This window comes from Suncus etruscus, chromosome 9 (assembly GCF_024139225.1).
Source record: "Suncus etruscus isolate mSunEtr1 chromosome 9, mSunEtr1.pri.cur, whole genome shotgun sequence".
Taxonomy (NCBI): domain Eukaryota; kingdom Metazoa; phylum Chordata; class Mammalia; order Eulipotyphla; family Soricidae; genus Suncus; species Suncus etruscus.
Window position 1 is genome coordinate 93,047,471 of NC_064856.1, and position 23,943 is coordinate 93,071,413.

The following is a 23,943-nucleotide window of genomic DNA, read 5'->3' on the forward strand; positions in this document are numbered from 1 at the left end:
GATGGACTGGAAAGACCAGTACGTCAGGTACGTACAGCTTACCTAGTATGTGACTGACCTAAGCTTGATCCCCAACACCCCCATGGTCTCCTGAATACTACCAGGAGTGATCCCTGAGCACCACCAGGTATGGCCCAAAGACAAAAAAAAATTAAGAGGAGTTTTAGAAGTCTTTGGGCTGGGTCTCCTTAGAGGCAGGGACACTCTTTGCCCCAATTCTTCTGTCTCCCCAAGAAGGATTTCATGGAGTGCATATGATCATTAAAGCCAGCATCTATTTACGAAGATAGAGGAGGCAAGTGAAGGAAGCAGGCAACCAGCTGGGATGAAGCATAGTGTATTTCAAAGGGAAAGAGAAAGTAGCAGAGACACTTCTGTCTACACAGGGAGTGGGGGCCAAAGGGAACTTTATTTTTCTCCTTTCCATGACTTTAGACCACACACACACACACACCCCTTTGCTTCTCCCTCCCACTCTTTTTCCCACACACTTGGAGGACCTGGGACCTGAGGTTCTGACCATATTTGGCCCCATCACAGGTTGTTACCGTGGAAGTGGGAAACATACAAGTTAACATAGTAGGTTGGACTATAATGATGGATAATTAGCAGTCACCTGGCACTCACCTGCCCGTACTCACCCAGCCCCAGTAGTAGACCTTGCAGGGAAACAAAAACCTGAGTGGCCTTGGCATCATCAGCAGAGCATCTTTTGTTTGTTTTAGGGCTACACCTAGCTGTGTTCAGGGGTTTCTCCTGGCTCTGCACTCAGAAATTACTCCTGGCAGGCTCAGGGGACCATATAGGATGCCAGGAATCGAACCCGAGTTTGTGCCATGTGCAAAGCAAATGCCCTACCTCTGTGCTATTGCTTCGGCGCCTTGCAGAACACTTTAAAGATGAGAAGGATCTGCTCCACTTCTTTGTCTCCACTCCCATGGTCCTCCACTTAACCACTGCATAGCAATCTAACATAGGCCCAGGCAGGGTAGGTAACCTGCTCCAGGCCACACCACAAGTCATGGACTTGCCAGACACTTATTTTCCCCTCATTAACTGCTGGTGACATTTGCACATCACCCTTAGTCTTCAGTGAGTGACTGTGCCTGAGGAGATTGCCATGAAGTGTCTATCAAATCCAAAGACACCACTGTCAAAAGGTGAGCTGGACCAGAGAGATGGGGGGAGGGTGGTAGAAGGGAGGTGTTTGCTTTGCAGGCAACCAAACCTGTTTTGATTCCTAATATCCCAGGTTCTCTGGAGTTCCAATGGGAGCACTCGTGGTGTGACCCAACTATTCCCCTCTCCCCACACCAAAAAAAAGTTAACTGTATCAAACCCAACATATACTAAAAAATTCTAGTAAGAACTGGAGGAGAATTTTTAAATTGTTTTTCCCCTCGTTGGAGATAGTCTTGCAAATAATAAGTAATATAATAAATACTTTAAAGGAAAACATGTCAAGTCATGGGGGAGTTCTACAGAAGAATGACTTCGTAAAGGAAATAGCATTTGAGCCAAGTCATTTGGCTTTAAGCATGAGACTACAAATGCATTCATTCCAAGGAGAGGAATTAACATGTGCAAAGAGACAAATGCTCTGGACTGACTGAGCCTTCTGGGTCAGAAGATATTCTAGGTAGAGGCCTTGAGAAAATTAGGTTTAAGGGCCAGAGATGCTCAACAGGCTGAAGCGCAAGCTGGCATGCAAGAGGCTGGGTTTGGTAAGAGGTGCCACATGGTCCCCTGAGCATCGCTGGAAGTAATTCCCAGGTACTGCCAAGTGTGGCCCCTACTCCTTACTCCACCCCTTAAAAGAAGAAGGAAAAGAAAACTAATTAAAACTTAGAAAGAATATGAAGACTTTATGGATTGAAACTTTCATTGGGTCATTGGACAAATTCTTTTGTCTTTTATTTTTTTGGTTTTTGGGTCACACCCAGCAGCGCTCAGGGGCTACTCCTGGCTCTATGCTCAGAAATGCCCTCGGCAGGCTCGGGGGACCTATGGGATGCCAGGATTTGAACCACCGTCCTTCTGCATGCAAGGCAAACGCCTTACCTCCATGCTATCTCTCCAGCCCCAGGTCATTGGACAAATTCTAAGTATTTTTTTAAATTTTTGTAGGTCTTTTCCTATATTACATATATTCCCATTCTCTCCATTTCTCTAACTTTTTATTAATTCCCCATTCTCTACTCTTTTGAGGATATAAAATGACCACCCCAAAGCTCAAATGAAAGTGTCCTTAGTACTAACTGACCACCTGGCTAATCATAAAAATAATCATAGAATTAATCACCATCACCAGGGAAAGGGCTCCCTTTGATCATGTCTTTCCTATGGTGAAGCTTTCGTATGGTGGTGAAGCTTCTATATAGCAAATCAAATGCATTTGTCTTAAGAAGAGAATTGTGGCCACTGGATAACTAAAATTTAAGTATCCAATAACTCGGACAGTTTCAGCTAGGGGTGAAATTTTAGATGATTTGAAGATTTTGTTCATGTCCGCATTGTGTTGTTTTAATATTTAGTGAGAAATTGAATTTCTATTTTTGTGATGTTTGGGGGCTCAAACCCACCACCTGATGGCTGGTTAGCTTTGAGGTGCTTATAATCCTTTATCATTGAAGCATTGAAGATTATTCTCATGCACTGACATTTTCATCTGTTACCATGTGAATCTAAGAAATGCAAGAAAAAAGAGACTATAAATTAGACAAATACATATGACTATCTTGGTTTATTAGAGACAACAGTAAATATGTGAGATTGAATTTTACCACCATGCAAGACAAGTTCTGAACTATCTCTCCATCTTTGTTTCAAAAGTTACTCTGAAATTCCGAGTGTTTTACATTTCTGCCCCTAGGTACTGATTTAAGGGGATGTGATTACACGTGACTTTGGTATAATTGAAAATTTTATTAATTTCCAACTGCTTTGGGGAGAAGAGTAGGCTTTCCATTAGTGCTGCATTCATATACTCATTTGACACCATTTTTTAAAAAAATTAAAATATTAGCTTATGTGTGAAGTCATATGATTTTTGGAAGTGAATGTTAAAATAGAAGTATTTAGTTTCACATCATAAAGGACCTTTGAAAAATGATTAACTCAAACTAGTTTTTGTAGAATTTAAAACTCTTTTTCCTTTAGGCTGACGAAGTGATTATTCTCATGCACTGACATTTTTATCTATTACCATGTGAATTTAACAAGTGCAATAAAGAAGGGACTCTAAATTAGACAAATAAATATGAATATCTTGATGAATTAGAGACAACAGTAAATACGAGAATGAATTCGATATGAGTAATAATAAAGTTTTGTGGTTACATATGGAATGAGTACAGGTGCTTATATAATGTATTTCAAAGGAAAAATAAATTGCTTTATTACGTGACTTGTCATTTTATTAGATAAACGACTACGGCAGCAGTGGAATTTTGTCTACCTTGAACTCTTAGAGAATTAGTCATTCTATAATGCCTTACAGCTGATTCTGAATACTTAATTTCTCCCTGCAGGATTCATTTTGCTCTAAATAGATTTCAGTTTTGTTTGTTGTGTTTGGGGCTTGCTTCTCACTCTGTGCTCAGGGAATACTCACTCCTGGTGGGATAACAGAGAACCATCTATGATGCCAAGAATTAAACTCAGATCAGCCAGATGCAAGGCAAGAACCTCATCTCACCTACAGTACGATCACTCCAGCCCCTTGACTTTATTCTTTCTCACCTTTTAAAATAGAACAAACTGACAGCAATTCCACTTTTCTTTCCCCACTTTTTTTTTTTTTTTTTAGCATTTGGGTCATTATAGTAATAATTTATTGTGTAATAATGGAAGAGGTAGGAGTTTGTCCATTGTGGAAAAGCTGTGAAGTCTTTTGAGGCTCTTGTGTAAATCTTTACTGGTTGAATGATTGCTGTAATATTTACAAAGTTATCACACATACCTACCCCCTTTCATAATCTTCTCAGAAGGAAAGTTTTGCGGGAGATTCAAGCTGATTGGCATTTGCCAAAGATACTTGCCACAAAGTCTTAAATTTTACCAGCTGGAAGGTACCTCAACAAAAACTTGCAGGCTCTGAGCTCCTGAAGTCATTTTTCATCTGATGAAGCTCATGTTCTTTGCTGCCACATCACAAAGAGCACGTTGCTGCCAAGATCTCGGGTGCTGATAATCTCATCATTATACCTCCCCTCAGTGTCCTGGCTCTGTTTCAGTATGAAAAGTAGTATCTCACAACTGAATGTTGACCAAACCCTTGCTATGCAAACATAATAAAGCACTGGTTATCTAGTACCGTTTAAATATAAAACTGAAATTGCGCTTACTTTAAATATGTCTGTAATACAAACAGTAGTCTCATTCTTCTCGCTGAATTTCCTCCAAATATCAGGTAAACAGACTGCTTAAGTATTTAAGAATGGAAATGTCAGGGCTAGAGCAGTACAGTGGGTAAGGTACTTGACTTGCACGTTGCCAGCCTGAGTTCAGTTGCTGCCATCTGATACAGTGCCCTGAGCATCGCCAGGAGTGATTGCTGAGTCTGTCCCACCCCCCATGCACCCCCAAAAGAAATGTCTCCATTTCCCCATACTCTTCCCCAAAAACAAAAAGGGAGGATGGGAGAATTGAAAAATATTTCGAGTCCTGTATCAAATAACTTCCTTTGGGAATCTGAACAAAGTTTTAAATTGCCCAAAAGCTACTGGCTCTAATAAACCAGGCCAAAGCCACTATTGTTTATTCTGACCTAACTTGTAAAAGCAAAGATGCAGAATATGGTAAGTGAATTATCTTCCCACTGTAATTGTGTTGCTTTGAAAACCATTTAATTTGTCACCTCAAATCAACTACTTTCTTGGGCTTAAATGGAGATCTAAAAATGTAGGCGGGGGACCAGAGTACAGTAGGCATGTGACTAACCTGGGTTTGGTCCTTGCACCACATATGGTCACTTGGTTCCCCCTCCAGGAATTATCCTTGAGCACAGAGCTGGAAGTAAGGTCTGAGCAACAATAGGTATGGTCCCCAAACAAAGGAAAACAAATGTAGGCAGTACCATTTTGCATTCCCTTATTCTATATAGCTTAAGAAAGGGAATATTTTCTTAGCTGAAAATGAATACCTCTCAAGTTTAAATTAGTTTCTTTAATAGAACAGACCCTGCTTTCTACCATTTCAGGAATGGGGGTCTTCTATCTTTGAAACAGAAATTTTGCTTTATTTGAATGAGAGATTTCAACCTTGAGTTGTATAAATAAATGTATTATTGCATCTACTATTATTTGAGGAATTACTTAAGCTTAAATTTTTGGGGATCTTTTGGGGGGGACACCTGGTATTGGTCATGGATTACTCCTGGCTCTGCTCAGGGGTCACTCATTGTTGTGCTCAAGGACCTTATGAGGAGGTCTCAGGAATAGAACCTGGGTTGATGGCATGTAAGGAAAATGCCATACTCTGGATTCAAAAAATTTTTTTTAATTCTTATTATACCAGAACTAACCCTATTGTAAAATAAGGTTGATGGAATCATTCCTTATTCATTTCCTAGTTGCTGTGCCGGCTTTATATGTATGGCTGAGGAAATGTTAGAATACTATAAAAAGAGAAGCAAGAGTTTTCCGGCCCTCTTGAGATAAATCTAGCTTATAGACTTTTGATAACTTTGATTGTTTGATGGAAGGTATTTTTAACCCAGATTGTCAGGTAATGTAACTAACTGTTACATTTCTGTGATTTTCACATCAGGCTCTAGCTTTACTCTAAATTCCAACAGGGCAAGAAAGCCAATGGGGTCAGCAAAGGGATTTCTTCTTAAAAGCAAGACTGTAGGAGATGATAATTATCCAGAGCTACCTAATGATAATTACGCAGTTACTTGTGGCCATGAAAGCCTAAGTGGACACAACTCAGCATTTCTTTTGCCCCTGGCGTTTCTGAGGCCAGTGTCAAATAAGCAGACTGGTGAGTTTTGCCTGTAGTCACTGGGCTGTTATCCTATTGTTACTGTGTTACCATGAAAGCTACCATCAGACTTTATTCATGTTGTTCTTATGCCCTCTTTTTAAAATGGCCCTTTTTGAAACATTTGCCAAGTGATAAAGAGCAAAGCTACCTTGTATTTAAGCTCTACAACTACTCACCCTACGCCACTGCGTTCCCCAAACCAAACTAGCTCTAAAATCAGTTCATTGAACTGGGTAGTTTCTTGGCAGTTATAAAGGAGTTTCTTCTCACAGTAGGACTTCCTGAAGGGCTGACCTCTATTTTGAGAGTGGGGCACTACAGAGTAGCAGGAGTTTCATCATGATCATCCCTAGGTACCAGGTCACTGAGATTTTTCTGAGAGCCAGAAATCATGTGCATGTATATGTAAGATAATTTTTTTCCTTATTGCCAGTGCTTGTGCATTATTGACCATTTTAAAATACGATCGCAGCCTTCCCCTCTCCTCTCCTCCCCTACCCTCCCCTTTCATTTCTCCCCTCCCCCTTCCTCCCTTTCCCTCTCCAATTTTCTTTTCTCCCATCGCCTCTCTTGCTCTCCCCTCCTCTTTCCCCTTTCTCTCCCTTTCCTTCTCCTTTCCCTCCTTCCTCTCCCCTAATCTCTCCTTCTCTCCCCTCTCCTCATTTTTTACCTTCTCCTCACCTTCCTTCCATCTTTTCTTCTTGGGCCACATCAAAGAAAATAAAGAAAAAAAATACAATCATATAAAGTAAAAGCATAACATATCCTCTCAATCCCATTTCCCAAAAGAAACTACAACTTAGTTTTGTAGTTTTGCAAACCAACTTAGTTTTGTATATGTTTAGATGTGCATATATCTATCAAAATGCATACCTGTGACTTTTTTTTTTTAAATAGTAGGGGCCGGCGAGGTGGCGCTAGAGGTAAGGTGTCTGCCTTGCAAGCGCTAGCCAAGGAAAGACCGCGGTTCAATCCCCTGGCGTCCCAAGCCAGGGGAAATTTCTGAGTGCTTAGCCAGGAGGAACCCCTGAGCATCAAATGGGTGTGGTCCCAAAAACAACAACAACAACAAAAAATAGTACAAGTATAGGGACCTGAGAGGTGTTGCAGGGTGGAAAGAGGCATCTAGATGCCTTGCACATGCTAGCCTATGTCAGACCACAGTTCAATCTCCAGGCATCCCATATGGTCCCCAAGCCAGGAGCAATTTCTGAGCACATAGCCAGGAGTAACCCCTGAGCATCACCAGGTGTGGCCCAAAAATGAGAGAGAGAGAGAGAGAGAGAGAGAGAGAGAGAGAGAGAGAGAGAGAAATAGTAAAATAGTACAAGTATACTTGTTATTCTTTTTAGCTAATTACACATAGTGAATCTTTCTATAATATTTGATATCATTTTTTAATATCATTCTATTGGACAGTACATTTTCTTGTTCCCATACTTATAAATTGTAGCTGTTTCTCTTTTCTTTTGCAGCTAAAAATATTGTGGTGAATATTCATATATATATAAATATTCATATATATATTCATATATATATACATATATATAATATTTGTTTACTTAAGAATGTGTGTTGGCATAGTTTCCTAGAGTTTAATATAGCTGGATCAAAGAGTGTGGACAGTTTCTCTGGTCATGTGTTGTCAAATAACCATCCAAATAAAAAAAAAATTGCTGGCCACCAACATCTAAGGATTCTGGGGGTAGTGTTTTGGGGGCCATTCTCAGTGGTCCTTACAGGTTACTCCTGGCTCTGTGTTCAGAATTTACTCCTGGCAGGCCCAGGGGACCATATGGGATGCTGGGGATCAAACCTGAATCAGCCACATGCAAGACAAATGCCCTACCCAATATGCTATCACTCCTGATCCTTATTTTTTCTTCTATCTTAACCTAATATTCAGTAAACACAAGTTTTGTTTTTTTGGGTTTTTTTTGTTTGTTTGTTTGGTGTTTTTTTTTTGTTTTTTTTTGTTTTTGTTTTTTGGGCCACACCCGGTGGTGCTCAGGGGTTACTCCTGGCTATCTTCTCAGAAATAGCCCCTGGCAGGCACGGGGGGGGGGGGGGGGGGGGGGGGGGACCATATGGGACGCACGCTGGGGATTCGAACCTACCACCTTAGGCCCTGGGTCGGCTGCTTGCAAGGCAAACGCTACTGTGCTATCTCTCTGGCCCCATGAGTTTTGTTTTTTAAACACGAGTTTTAATTAGTATATCTCAAGATGATTTTATCTTTGAGTTACGGTTTCTACATCTTCAAAAATGGATATTTTTATATTGTTTCTTTCACTGCTTCTAAAATTTATGCAGATATTCAGTAGATTATTAACACAAGGCAATCCCTTTGTGGTGCAATATTTAAAAGATTAATCTTGTTACTCGTTATAAAATATTTCTCATGAAGCCGTCAACTTGTAGCCCCTTCATCCACATCAGAAGCCAGTTCTTTCAAGTTGGAGCTCCAGGAAGAGCTATTTGAACCTGTTCATCTCTTTGCTGAAACTTAACATATGATCACTTTTGAAATGACCCTTGAATTTTACTGAGTACCTAGTACTTGATTATATTGCCAATTGATATAACTTTAAGTAAAAATAAATAGTTGAAATCTAAGAAATGATTAACAGATGGCCATGAAACTGAGTTTTCTCTATTGCTTGCTTGCAGGTGGATTCACCAATGAACTTGAAGCATCCTCATGACTTAGTTATATTAATGAGACAAGAAACAACAGTTAACTACCTCAAAGAATTGGAGGTGAGGCAACTGGACATGTGAGGAACTGTTATCTTCAAAGGAAAATTAAAGAATGTTATTTCTTATGACTCATTCTCTAACTTGTAGAAGTACACTGTTTTGAGTTCATATTTGTTTTTAATGCTACCAAGCTGAGGATGTGGTTCAGCAGTAGAACACATGTCTGAGGCCCTGAGTTCAATCCCTGGCATTGCAAATAGAGGGAAATGGAAGTGAGAATGAGGATACAAGAATTCAAAGACAACAAGACTTTCATTGGAGTAACTTAAGGAAGAGAGATTACAAGCAAAACAAAACAAAATTACCAAAACAAAAAGAGCCAGAGTGATAGCACAGCAGGTAGGGCACTTGAGTTGCTTGCTGCTGACCTAACATCCCATATGGTTCCCTGAGGCTGCCTGGAGTGATGCCTGAATACAGAGCCCAGAGTGTGACCCTAAAACAAAACAAAAAAGACTATACCAGCTCAGGATTTGTGCATGATTTTTGACTTACTGTATTCTTTTGTTTTTGTTTTTGGGTCATACCCGGCGGTGCTCAGGGGTTACTCCTGGCTGTCTGCTCAGAAATAGCTCCTGGCAGGCACGGGGGACCATATAGGACACCAGGATTCGAACCAACCACCTTTGGTTCTGGATCGGCTGCTTGCAAGGCAAACGCCGCTGTGCTATCTCTCCGGGCCCGACTTACTGTATTCTTGAACAAAATTTTCACTTTCAAGTTTTTCTGTCAGATACATAGGATAATTATATTATTGCAAGGAAAGTATATCTAAATTATGAAAATGAAGACTGGTTTTAATACCCTATAAAATATCATTTTTGCTCATTCCCATGTGATAAAAACGAAGGTCTTGATATTATGTGTTCTTATGATTAAAGTGAAGCACATGTATCACTTTGTACCTTGAAACTTGAAATAATTTTTAGTCTAATAACACTGACTTTTTTGTTCCCATCACCATTTCCATATGCTGATTTTGCTGAGTAGCAAAGAATATCAGCTATTTGGGGGAAAGGAGCCACACTCAGTGGTGCTCAGGACTTGTTCCTGGTTCTGCTTTTAGAGTTTATTCCTGGTGTGCCGGGGAGTCATATGCAGTGCTGATGATCAAACCAGGTCCAGCTTTATGTAAGGCAAGCAAGTACCTAACATTTGTACTGTTTCACCAGTCCAGTATTAGCTAGTTTTAAAACTAGGCATTATTTCCCTCATAAAATCACCTCTTAAAAGATGTGTAAATTAGTCCAATATTTAATAGAACTATCATTATAGAAAAAAAAAAGAGATCATACTGGAGTGATAGCATAGCAGATTTGCCTAGCATGAAACCAACCCAAGTTCAATGCCCGGCATCTCATATGGTCCCCTGAACACCGCCAGGAATGACCCCTGAGTTACCAGAAGTAACCTCTGAATACCATCGGGTGTGACCCAAAACAAAAAAACATAAAAAAGGAAATTAATTTGAGATTTCAAAAATATTGGGAATAATAAGAGTAATGAGAAAAGAATCACATCTTTGTCAGTATGTTGTTGGGTTGGAAGACATTTCAATGATCAGTTAAAGCAGACTTAGAGTCATTCCTAGTGTTCAAGAGAAGGTCAAATAACTGAATAAAATCCAGTGGAAAATATATAGGCAAACAGTAAAAATCTCTCCAACGTGGCCACCATGGCCTGGGGGAATAGCTTGGAGAGCTGAAACATATGCTTTATATGCAGGATCTGGATTTTTAATCCCTGGCACCACATGGTTCCTTAAGCTGCATGCTAAGAATAGCCCCAGATCCTCAGATGTGACCCCAAAACTGAGGGAGGAAAATAGAATATTGTCACTTTTTAAATAGTCCTGACCCCCCATTCCTCCAGAAAAGTGATATAATTAGACCACACTATACTTTTATTCTGGATATAATTGATTTTTTTTGTCATGTTACATATTTTATGTGTTTGAAAGAAAGAACATTCCCCTGACACAAAGACATTTAGGACCTTGGATTCTGTTGACAGTGTCAGTAACCAGTCCTAAAACCCTCAGTGGGCAAAATCCCGGAGAATGACAGATCCTAGAGGGAAATGACCTGGTTCCATTAACAACAATAAAAAAAAAATCACAAATATTGGGAAAAAAAAAACAGGGAACTTGAAATTCCAGTGAATTTAAGTCTCACACATATTAGGGCCTCATTAGGCATAGTCTCCTACCACTGAACCACATACCTGGCCTCTATGTTTGTCCCTTTTTTTTTTTTTTTGGTGTTTTGTTTTTTTTTGGTGTTGTTGTTGTTTGTTTTTTGGGGGGGCCACACCCAGCGTTGCTCAGGGGTTACTCCTGGCTGTCTGCTCAGAAATAGCTCCTGGCAGGCACGGGGGACCATATGGGACACCGGGATTCGAACCAACCACCTTTCGTCTTGGATCGGCTGCTTGAAAGGCAAACGCCGCTGTGCTATCTCTCCGGGCCCATCCCTTTTTTTTTTTAACTCATTTTATTTATTCAATTTGATTTCATTGATTTTATGGAAGCAAGGTGGTTGCAAATTGATGTTTTCTGTGGTACATATTTGTGGTTAAAACTTAGTTATATGAAGCATTCCTTGGGAAAAGGAATATGGGAGGCATTACTTTCCTCAATTTTAAGCTGTATTACAAAGCAATAGTTACAAAAACAGCATGGTATTGGAATAAAGACAGACCCTCAGATCAGTGGAATAGGCTTGAGTACTCAGAGAATGTTCCTCAGACATATAACCACCTAGTTTTTGATAAAGGAGCAAGAAATCCTAAATGGAGCAAGGAAAGCCTATTCAACAAGTAGTGTTGGCACAACTGGTTAGTCACTTGCAAAAAAGCGAACTAGACCCCTAGCTAACACCATGTACAAAGGTAAAATCCAAATGGATTAAAGACCTTGATATCAGATCTGAAACTATAAGGTATATAGAACAACATGTAGGTAAAAACACTCTATGACATTGAGACTAAAAGCATCTTTAAGGAGGAAACAGCACTCTCCAAACAAGTGGAAGAAGTATCAAGATGGTACTATATTAAGCTGAGAAGCTTCTGCCTCTCAAATGAGATAGTGCCCAGAATACAAAAGCCACCCACTGAATGGAAGAAATTATTCACCCAATACTCATCAGATAAAGGACTAATATCCAAAATATACAAGGTACTGACAGAACTATACAAGAAAAAAAAATCTAACCTCATCAAAAAATGGGGAGAAGAAATGAACAGACACTTTGAAAAAGAAGAAAGGCAAATGGCCAAAAGGCACACGAAAAGATGCTCAACATCACTAATCGTCAGGGAGATGCAAATCAAAACTACTATGAGGTACCACCTCACGCCACTGAGATTGGCACACATCACAAAGAAGGAAAATAAGCAGTGCTGGCGGGGATGTGGAGAGAAAGGAACTCTTTTTCACTGCTGGTGGGAATGCCGTCTAGTCCAACCTTTATGGAAAGCGATATGGAGATTTCTTCACAAACTGGAAATTGAGCTCCCATATGATCCAGCTATACCACTCCTAGGAATATACCCAAGAAACACAAAAATACAATACAAAAATCCCTTCCTCACACCTATATTCATTGCAGCATTATTTACAATAGCCAGACTCTGGAAACAACCAAGATGCCCTTCAATAGATGAGTGGCTAAAGAAATTGTGGTACATATACACAATGGAATACTATGCAGCTGTCAGGAGAGATGAAGTCATGAAATTTTCCTATACAGGGATGTACATGGAATCTATTATGCTGAGTGAAGTAAGTCAGAGGGAGAGAGAAAGATGCAGAATGGTTTAACTCATCTATGGGCTTTAAGAAAAAAAGAAAGACATCTCAGAGACAAGAGAGATGAGAGCTGGTAGGTGCAGCTCATGACATGAAGCTCACCACATAGAGTGATGAGTGCAGTTAGAGAAATAACTACACTGAAAACTATCATAACAATATGAATGAATGAGGGGAGTAGAAAGCCTGTCTTTTTTGGGGGGTGGGGGTTTGTTTGGTTGTTTGTTTTGGTTTTTTTTTGGGTTTTGGGCCACACCCGGTGGTGCTCAGGGGTTACTCCTGGCTGTCTGCTCAGAAATAGCTCCTGGCAGGCACGAGGGACCCATATGGGACACCAGGATTCGAACCAACCACCTTAGGTCCTGGATCGGCTGCTTGCAAGGCAAACGCCGCTGTGCTATCTCTCCGGGCCCAGAAAGCCTGTCTTGAGTACAGGTGTGGGTGGGTGGGGAGGAGGGAGATCTGGGAAGTTGGTGGTGGGAATGTTGCACTGGTGAAGGGGGTTGTTCTTTACATGACTATAATCATACAACTATAATCATATTTGTAATCATGGTTTTTAAATAAAGATAATTAAAAAACTTAGTTATATGATTGAGCTTCCTTCAGAGAATATATATCACCTTCCCCCAGTACACATTTTATACCAACAATATCCCCAGTTACACTCCCACTATCAACCCAACCTGCCACTGTGGCAGGCACATTGCTCATGTCTTCTATCTCTCTGTGTCTTACTCTTCGCTTTTCTTTTTGTTTTTGTACCACACCCATTTTTTGCTCGGGGGTTACTCCTGGCTATGCACTCTGAAATCACTCCTGGCTTTGCGGTACCTTATGGGAAGCTAGGGGATCGAACTGTGTTCCATCCTAGGCTAGCGCTGGCAAGGCAGAGGCCTTACCTCTAGTGCCACTGCTCTGGCCCCAGTGTCTCACTCTTGTATATCTTGTATATCTCTCTCTCACTCTGTTTCTCTGTTTTCTTTTTTTTTTTAAACATGTACATTTACTTTGTCCCTTCGAGCCCCCAGATAGTAGTACATTATAATATTTCTTACACAAAGGAATCCAAAGCCACAAAATTCATGCAACTTCCTTAACATTAAAAGCTGTAGTATTGTTGACACAATTGATCATAATACAATAATTGTCCCTTTTTTAAAAAAACATGAATAGTCAAGGAAATATCACAGGGGTATCAGGATCCTGGGCTCCATCTATGACATTGCATGTCCCCTTAAGCATTACCAAGTGTATCTCCCAAGCATCACAGATGGGGACCCTGTTGGCCTTTGACCAACACAACTCCCTTGAACTCTATGAATCCTATCTAGTGGACTGAGTATTATCAATGGTGTTGTCTTTGGATCTCCTATGGATTGCTTCAGGGGAGTCCTCCAAAATTAATAAGCTGTGAGCCAGTCTGTAGCAATGATGTTATAAAATGGGTGAGGGAAACCCACAGTTACTTAGTTCTACTGGGAGACTGTTTCAGGTTACAGTTCTCAAATGCTAGATATCTTAAAGGACTAAGCCATTATTGGGACAGACACTTTGAGGTGATGTTAATTATGTAGCGATTTTGTGCAAAGGAACTTGAGAGGTGCAAGTTGTAGTGGTCTTGAGTCAGCCAGTTATTATGCATTGAAGCCCTTGGTGCTGTATTATAAATGAAATGTTATTTGCTATACCTGGTCACTTTAGCAGAGAGTCCTTATATCTGCCAGCTTAGCTGAGGATCTATTTGGAACCCTTGGCATCTGTCATGGAGGATTCTTCCACTAGTTTTCTTTTATCATCTGAGGTATCTAGAGGGAGAGAGACTAGGAGAAAGACATGTTCTTCTTTTCTTACAGAAGCAATTAGTTGCTCAAAAGATTCACATAGAAGAGAATGAGGACAGAGATACAGGACTGGAACAGAGACATAATAAAGAGGATCCAGACTGCATCAAAGCCAAGGTGCCCTTAGGAGACCTGGATCTGTATGATGGCACGTACATAACTTTGGAGAGCAAAGACATCAGGTAAAGACATTGTTTCCAAAGATGAACTCCGGGTTTTCAAAGTAATTGTCTAGTGATAACATATACATATATACTATGTGGAGAGGCCATAGTGATAATATAGTGGGCAGGCCACTTGCCTTGTTAGTGATTGACCCAAGTTCAATCACTGACACCCCAGGCAGTGTGGACCAGGAGTGATTCCCAGAGCACAGAGCCAGGAATAAGTCCTGAGCACAGCCAGATACACTCTGAAAGCCAACAACAACTAAACTAAAAGCAAAAATAAAATCCTCCTTAATTGTATACTATGTGTAGAATTACAAAGCTCTTAAAAACAATATAGCAGGGGGCCGGAGAGATAGCATGGAGTTAAGGTGTATGCCTTGCATGTAGAAGGATGGTGGTTCGAATACCGGCATTCCATATGGTTCCCCCACCCCCAACCCCTAAGCCTGGCAGGAGCAATTTCTGAGCATAGAGCCAGGAGTAGCCCCTGAGCGCTGCCTGGTGTGACCAAAAAAAAAAAAAAAAGGGCAATATAGCCGTTGAATATTGAAGAATTAATTTTTGTTTTTCATATCATTACTGGGATAACATGTACAGTAGTATCAACGTATATACTTTTAATGCATAGTCTTTCTGCACTTCCACCATCCACCAAAATGTTTCACCATTGCTTTAATGTCACTTGTAATCTAATCTATCCCTCTCTACTCCACAACCCTACTTGATAACTGCAGCCCTGTTGTCAGAGTCCAAGGGTTTGTCACTGGCCATTGGCCATTCTCTATGGTTTTTTTTTATATTCCACTTATTACCAAAGTCATGCTGCATTTATCCTACTTCTCCCGAGTTATTTTACTCATCATATTTGTCTTCTATCCATGTTATAGCAAAAGGCTAAAGTTGTGTAGTAATTCATTGGTCATATGTGCCATTAATGCCTACTTATACTTACCTGTCATTAATCACTTAGGCTGTTGTGTGATATTATCCATTACAATTAGTACCTCAATGAATATAGATGCCTAGGTTTCTCTTTGAGTTAATGTGTTTTGGAGATAAATAGCTAAAGAGTAAATTGCTGAGTCAGATGGGAGTTCTAGTTCAGAATGGGGGTGAAGAGGGTGGGGCCACACCCAATTGTGCTTAGAGCTTGCTCCTTGATCTGTATTAAGGAATCTGTGTTTTTTGAGTGCTTTAATTATCTTGGATATTAGCCCATTGTCAGATGTATGATGTGAAAATATTTTTTCCCATTCAGTAGCTATATTTTCATTTGCAGTGTGCAGACATTTTTCAGTTAGATGTCCCATTTGCTTAATTTTGCTATTGTCTTCTTTGTTGTTGTTGTGAGGGTGTGTCTGCCTTTTTGGGGAGTGAGGACTCAAACCTGGTGATTTTCAAGGATAACTCTGCATTCAGGAATCACTCCTGTTGATGCTCAGGGAAACATGTGGAATGCTGGGGATAGAATCTGAATTGGCCAGGTTCAAAGTAAGTGCCCCCAATTCACGGTACTATCACTCTAGGGTCTCAAACTCGCTGCCCTTGGGCCACAAACGGCCCTCCATACAACATTTTGTGGCCCTGCCCTAGAGGAATCTTTTTTTGTTTTGTTTTAATTGTTTGGGTCACACCCCTCAATGTTAAAGGCTTTCTACTGACTTTGCACTCAAGGATCACCCCGACTTTGCCTCCTGCGGCCCCCAGGTAAATTGAGTTTGAGACCCCCTGCGGGCCTGCTTTTGTATTCTTTGCCAATGAAATTGAATCATTAAACACCTGTCCAATCAGTATCATGGAAGGGTTCTGCCTGTTTTTTAGTGTTACTTGTGAATTTGGGTTTGTATTGTCTTCAGGGGGGTTGGTGATTTTGAGGGGTTTGAGGGTCACACCTGGCGGTGCTCAGGGATTACTCCTGGCTCTGTGCTCAGAAATTACTCCTGGCAGGCTTCGGGGACCATGTGGGATGCCAGGAATCAAATCAGGGTCAGCCAGCCGTTTGCAAGGCAAATAAATGCCTTACTGCTGTGTTATCTCTCTGGCCCCTATTTTTTGTTTTGTTTTTTTTGTAACATACCCAGCAATTCTCAGCAGTTCTATCCTGGCTGTGCACTCAAGGATCGCTTCTGGGGACCATGTGTGATGTCAGGGATCAAATTTGCATCAACTGCATGAGGTTGGGCAAGCACTTCCTCACCATATTATCATTTTGTTCCAAGACTTTTTTTTTTTTTTTTGGTCTGGCAGGGCATACAGGAAGGCCAAATCAATATTATACATAGTTCCCTGAGCACAGACAGCATGCTGTTGTTTCTACATCATACTTGGTGCTCTATGAGCAACAATTGGGGGCTCTCATGGGACACTAAATCCACTCAGTGTCTTTGGCTCAAAGCTAAGCCTAGATGTCCCAGAGGAATCTGTGGTCATTCTTGACCTGAGAGCAGCTACAATATTGATGGGAAGTCATGGTCACAAACATTCTGTGTCAGTCATATCTTGGGATGGAGGAGCCCAACACTCTGTCCCACATTTCACAGTTGCTCTCTGACAGTGGCCGTCCACTGTGGCTTGTGGGCAGGAGTGGCTCATAGTAATTGTTTCCCTTAAGCAGCCCTGATAGCTATAATGGAATCTGCATTACCAAGTTCACACCGGGGCCAGAGAGATAGCATGGAGGTAAGGCACTTGCCTTTCATGCAGAAGGACTGTGGTTCGAATCCCGGCATCCCATATGGTCCCCTGTGCCTGCCAGGGGCGATTTCTGAGCATAGAGCCTGGAGTAACCTCTGAGCGCTGTTGGGTGTGGCCCAAAAACAAAAATAAAAACAAACCAAGTTCACACCAACCTAGGTAGTGTCCTTGGTTTCTTGCTAAGATCAAACTTAAACAAGGGGAAAGCATGGGCACAGCAAGTAGCAGTAAATGTGTCGCCAGCTTTCCTTCTTCCCTGCAGAGTGTCTTCTTGACTCTTGGCTTTCCTTCTGTTCCTGCAGTCTGGCTGATGTGGTTGTGGGTGGGCGCTGGGCCTGTTGAAGGTCAGTTACTCTGCTCATGACTGCTTTTGTGTGTGTGTGTGTGTGTGTGTGTGTGTGTGTGTGTGTGTTTGGTTCACCCTTTTACTCAGCATAGTCGAGCCCAAGTCACTTTTGTGTGTGTGTGTTTGTGTGTGTGTGTGTGTGTGTGTGTGTGTGTTTGGTTCACCCTTTTACTCAGCATAGTCGAGCCCAAGTCACATTATCTTTCTGCCTCTTTTACAGAGGTCACCTCTTGGAGCTGGCAGCTGGCTTCTCACTGGACAGTTTTCTCAGTGGGGCCCCAAGTGTGATTCTGTGTTTTAATTTTTCTGTGATCTTTGGGTGTTACGCAAGCGTTCTCAGACTGTTTTCTTTCCCACCCACCACCCTAGGTGGCTTCCATGTAGGCACAAAGAAATTCATTTCATATTCTTTACAACACAAAGGCAAATGGAATGATCAAAACTTAGATTCAACAAGGGACCATTTGAAATGATTGTTAGATCTCTGTATTGTTAAGCCATCAGTATTGGACAGTTAATAGTAAATAGAGTTGGGGCTGGAGAGATAGCACAGCAGTAGGGTGTTTGCCTTGCATGCAACTGATCCAGAACTGACTGTGTTCAAATCCCGGTATCCCATATGGTCCTTTGTGCCTGCCCGGAGCACAAAGTTGATTTGTTTTGTTTTGTTTTGTTTGTTTTTGGGTCACACCTGGCAGCGCTCAGGGGTTACTCCTGATGCTACGCTCAAAAATCGCTCCTGACAGGCTCGGGGGACCATATGGGATGCTGGGATTTGAACCGCCGACCTTCTGCATGCAAGACAAACACCCTCCCTCCATGCTATCTCTCTGGCTCCACAAAGCTGATTTCTAAGCACAGAGCCAAGAGTAACCCCTGAGCACTGCTGTGTATGACCCAAAAAACAAAAAAAAAAAAACAAAAAAAAAAAAACAAAAAAAAAAAAGAGTGAATAGTGAATAGAACAAATGGCCAAAAGCAGAAAAAAATATTTCTGAGTCATGCTCAAATTGAAACATGTGAATTATTTTCATCTATATTAATTGTAAAAGTATTTTTAAATCATTAAGTGATTAAGTTATAGAAACTGTTAACAGAAATATAAATTGATTTAGCATTTCCATAAGGAATTTAACAGTATCAGCTTTTGCAGAGTCCGGATCTTGGGCTAGGAAAAATAGCACTAAGGGCTAGAGAGTAGGCTTTGAATGACCTAGGATTTGATTCTGGGCACCACATGATCTTTGACACCAGTGGAAATGATCCTTGAATAGTGGGAGTAGCTCCCAAGCACTACCTATTGTGGCCCCAGCATAAAAACAACTAGGGAGGGAAGGCCCAGATCTTAACATTTGGTGACCTAATGACCGTTTTCTTCTTAGCACGAATAAGAAATGCCCTAAAGTTTTCACTCTAGCAATAGCTATCTGACAAAGGTATAAATATGATCAATATTCGTTGTCAAGTTGAAGTGCTCTGTAACAGAGATCATTTAGGGAAATAGTTGACATTTCTTTATCTTTAACTCATTCATCATTTCTCATTTTTAGTCCTGAAGATTATATAGACACAGAATCTCCTGTACCTCTAGATCCTGAGCAACCTGATTGTACTAAAATTCTAGAGCTACCATATAGTATACATGCCTTTCAGCACTTGAGAGTAAGTAAAAAAATTTTTTGAAGTATTTTTCTTTCTTTTTCTTCAATTTTTGTTATAACACCATGATTTACCAAATTGTCCATAATACAGTCGTTTCAGGCATTAAATGTTCAAGCACCAGTCCCACCTCTAGTCTGACCTTTTCCCCAGTGTCCCCAATTTCCCACCCACTGCCCTAGCCTGCCTCCACAAACAATGTTACAACACAAAGGCAAATGGAATGATCAAAACTTAGATCAACAAGGGTCAATTTGAAATGATTATTGGATCTCTCCATGGTGTTACTAAAGTCAGTGTCTAAGAACTAACCAGGCTATGGCTTCTGTGTTAGAGCTTGGTAGATTTCTATGGAACTTGCCTATCAGATTTCCTGTGATACTACTGTGTTGACACTACATAAAATGTTGAAATGTTGGCTGCATGGTCCAGGATTTATTGGTCTGAAATAAATTTGTTGGCTTGACAGTGTGATAAGCTTAGGTTGTGGAGTGGGGCTGTTACTGTCCGAGGGCATGGGGTGTGGCAGTGGCTGCTGTGATTCATACAGAAAGGGGTATCTGCCCCCACCCATTCTGAGAATGCCATCCACCGAGGTATCAGCCTGAACCAGATACCTACGAAGTATCAGTAGCCATTATTTTCTTTTGGAGCTTGGAGGAGCTGGGCCTTTTTTTTTTCCTGCCAAGATGGCAGGTGTGGGCAGAGACTGATGAGTTTACTAGTGGTGGGGTGGGTGTGAGGGGATTCAGTGCAGCCCCACTCTGAAAATAGCCCCAGAGTTTTCAGCCCCATAGTCCAGTCCTACCTGAGAAGGTTCAAGCTGCTCATATTATTTGAGTTGAGTGGCAGTGCTGGGTTATTTCTATCTGAGGGCGGAGGGTGTGGTGCTGGGTTACTCTGGTTCCTGCCCCTAGTCATCCTGAGAATGCCAGAGTTATCAGCCCAGACCAAACTACCTGGGAAATACATGTGGCCATTATTTTCTTTTCAAATTGAGGTATATTTGTGCTTTCTTTGTAGTTTATGATTTCTAATTTTTTTTTTGGTTTGTTACTTCCCTCTCTCCTGCAGCTTTATACATTTGCAAACAACTATGAATTAAAATTATTTCAGAATTATTTCAAGTAAATAATTAAATGTATAATATATAAAACAAATGTTACCCAGTTGCTTATACTCTTTTTTTGTCTGATGCTCTTTTTCTGTTTCGGGGTTTTCTTTGTTTTCCTCCTCTTTAGGGCGTACAAGAAAGAGTGAATCTTTCTGCACCTTTATTGCCTAAAGAAGATCCAATCTTCACATATTTATCTAAACGATTAGGAAGGAGTGTAGATGATATAGGGCACCTCATTCATGAAGGTTTACAGAAGGTAAGTCACCAAATGCTCTAAGAGCCAAAACCTGTATGAAAAGTAGATTTTTTGGGGGGGGGGGTTGGTTTTTGGTTTTTGGGTCACACCCAGCAGCACTCAGGCATCATTCCTGGTTCTACACTCAGAAATCGCTCCTGGCAGGCTGGGAGACCATATGGGATGCCATCCTTCTGCATGCCAGGCAAATGCCTTACCTCCCTGTTAGCTCTCCAGCACCGAAAAGTAGATCTTTCTATTTGTTTACTTTTGGGGCCACACCTGGCAGTACTCGGGCCTTATTCCTGGTTCTGCACTCTGAAATCACTCCTGGTGGACTCAGGGAACCAGGTAGGATGCCAAGGATCAAACCCAGCATCAGACATGTGTCAAGAGCATGCAAAGCAAGAATACCTTTTTTTTTTGGGGGGGGGGGTTCACACCCGGCAGCGTTCAGGGGTTACTCCTGGCTCCACACTCAGAAATTGCTCCTGGCAGGCATGGGGGACCATATGGGATGCCAGGATTTGAACCAATGACCTTCTGAATGAAAGGCAAACACCTTACCTCCATGCTATCTCTCCAGCCCGCAAGAATACCTTTTTTCTAGCTGCCAAAAAGGATATTTTTTTCTCTCAGAAATACCTACTTCGTTTGTCTCTGTCATGAGAGCAATTTAAAATTATGATTACGTTACTATAAACTGAGTTGTTCAAAGCTCAGGAACAGCATTAGTAATCCAGTCTTTACCAGGAAGACATGCCAGAAAGTTTTCTGTAAACACTTCATGTAAACCCGAAAGGTAAGTTGGATGGTAAAGCACATGCTCTGCATGAAGCCCAACCCTGTTAAAACAAGACCACATGGTTCCCAAGCACTGAGCCAGGAATAGACCCTGAGCATTCCTGGTTGTTGCCCAAAAGCACCCCTCCCAAATAGTATAGTACTTTAAAAAAATAAAAAAGAATTATAGGTAATGTAAATAAAATAGGATTTAGAGATGTACATATGTGAATATCTTGTTTGTTGGTAGGTTTTTTTGTTTTGTTTTTGAGTTAAACCCACCTGTGCTCAAGGGCCCTGCAGTGCTGCTTTCTAAATTGTTTTTACTAGAAAGAAAGTATCTTTGACCTATTTTTAGTATCTTTCATACATTTATACAATGCATAATCACCATTCTCTGATTGAGAAAGAATCACCAATAACAATAATATCTTTTGATCTCCTTTTAAGATGACATCTACTTTTTAAAAAAAAAAAAAGAAAAGAAAAGAAAAGGAGCCAGGGAAATAGAGTATAGAATTAATACACTTGTTTTGCAAGCTGCCATTTGGTTTTATCTAGCACTAAATATGGTTCCCCACGGACGACCAAGGGACACTCCAGAGACCAGAGCTCAGAATAGCTTCTTAGCACAGCTGTGTGAGGCTCAAATACCTAAGCATTTCAAATAAAATGTGATAAAGAGATAGGGTATTTTATATGAAGACCCAGGAATTTTTTAAATACTGTTCTTGGTAACATGGGAATTTAGAAACAGATTTTGGGCTTCTCTATTGTCAAACGAGTACCAGAAGATGCTAGGGATTTTCTTGATTTTATTTTGTTTTGGGGTTTGGAGCCACATTTGATGATGCTTGGGGCTTATTTCTGTCTGTGCACTCAGGAATCACTTCTTGTATCACTTGGAGTCATATGGGATGCTAGGGATCAAACCTGGGTTGGCCAAATTCAAGGCAAGCATCCTGCCTGTTAGATATCATTCTGGCCTCATATGCTAGTTCCTAAGCATATTTTATGCCATATAAAGTAAAATTTATTATTATCACAACTTTTTTTTTTTTTTTTTTTGGTTTTTGGGCCACACCCAGCGGTGCTCAGGGGTTACTCCTGACTGGCTGCTCAGAAATAGCTCCTGGCAGGCACAGGGGACCATATGGGACACCGGGATTCGAACCAACCACCTTAGGTCCTGGATCAGCTGCTTGCAAGGCAAACACCGCTGTGCTATCTCTCCGGGCCCCACAACTTTTATATACAGAAAGATGCTGCCTTTCTCTGTGTTTGATTGTCATTTTGTCTGCTAAAACCTCTAGAACTCTTCCTCCTGGGTTCTGTATAACATGGCTTCATTTTATTGGAGAATCAAGAATGAGCCATACCAGGTTGTGGAGTGTGCCATGCGAGCACTTCACTTCTCTTCCAGGTAAGTCCCCTCTCCTTCTGGACACCCTAATTTTCCACATGACTCAGGACTGTTAAAGAAGAATTTAAGAAGAAGCTTTGCATTCTACTTTCTTGTTTATTCCATTCAAAGGAATTGTTTCCATCTAAAAAATAACAAATATCAAAGAATTCAAAGTGGTAATTCAACCATGTACTTATAATTTTCATTAAGGAAAGAAAATTGCATAACACAGACACTCCTCTTGGAATTTGAATGCAAGTACCTTCGCTAGATAAATTATTATAAATAAAAATTTGGAGTGCTCACACCCGGCGACACTTAGGAGTTACTCTTGGCTGTGCGCTCAGAAGTCACTCCTGGAAGGCTCAGGGGACCATATGGGATGCCAGGATTCAAATTGGGTCTGTCCTGTGTTGGCTGTGTGCAAGGCAAACGCCTTACCAGTGTGCTATCGCTCTGGCCCCTAAATTAAGTTTTTTTTTGTTTTGTTTTGTTTTTTTGGTTTTTAGGCCACACCCGTTTGACGCTCAGGGGTTACTCCTAGCTATGCGCTCAGAAATCGCCCCTGGCTTGGGGGGACCATATGGGACACCGGGGGATCGAACCGCGGTCCATCCTACGCTAGCGCTTGTAAGGCAGACACCTTACCTCTAGCGCCACCTTCCCGGCCCCTAAATTAAGTATTTTTAAAGCAGATATAAGCCAAGAATGCTTTCTTTCCCTAACTTTATTTAAACACTGTGGTTTACAAAATTGTTCATAATTCAGTTGTTTCAGGCATTCAATGTTCCAGCATCAGTCACATTACCACTGTGACCTTCCCTCTACAAAATTTTCAGTTTCCCACCCAACCCCCCCAAACCTGCCCCCTTAACAAGCACAAAGTAATGTATATGCCTTGTTACAACAAAATAGTAAATGAAATTATCAAAAAATAGTTTCATAAAAGAAAATTTGTGAAAATACTTATATCTCACAATGGTGTTTCCAAAGTCATTGAGAATTTACTGAGTTTAGGTTCTAGTTAAGTATCCTTTATTATTGCTTTAGCTTATTGAGCTTAGTGGGCTTATGTGGCCATGCACTCCAGGAACTGTAGAACAGGAACAATTCATTGGCTTGGCATCTCTT

General features: G+C 40.9%; 1 protein-coding gene across 1 annotated transcript in view; it reads left to right on the top strand.

Moving 5' to 3' along the window:
* The window catches only part of TTC17 (tetratricopeptide repeat domain 17), a 146,669-nt gene that overhangs the window by 31,802 nt on the left and 90,924 nt on the right, over positions 1-23,943 (top strand). The window contains exons 3-7 of the mRNA XM_049780704.1: positions 8,659-8,748; positions 14,416-14,585; positions 19,164-19,275; positions 20,514-20,645; positions 22,721-22,830. Coding sequence (XP_049636661.1) covers positions 8,659-8,748; positions 14,416-14,585; positions 19,164-19,275; positions 20,514-20,645; positions 22,721-22,830 — 614 coding nt within the window. The remainder of the gene's footprint in view (positions 1-8,658; positions 8,749-14,415; positions 14,586-19,163; positions 19,276-20,513; positions 20,646-22,720; positions 22,831-23,943) is intronic.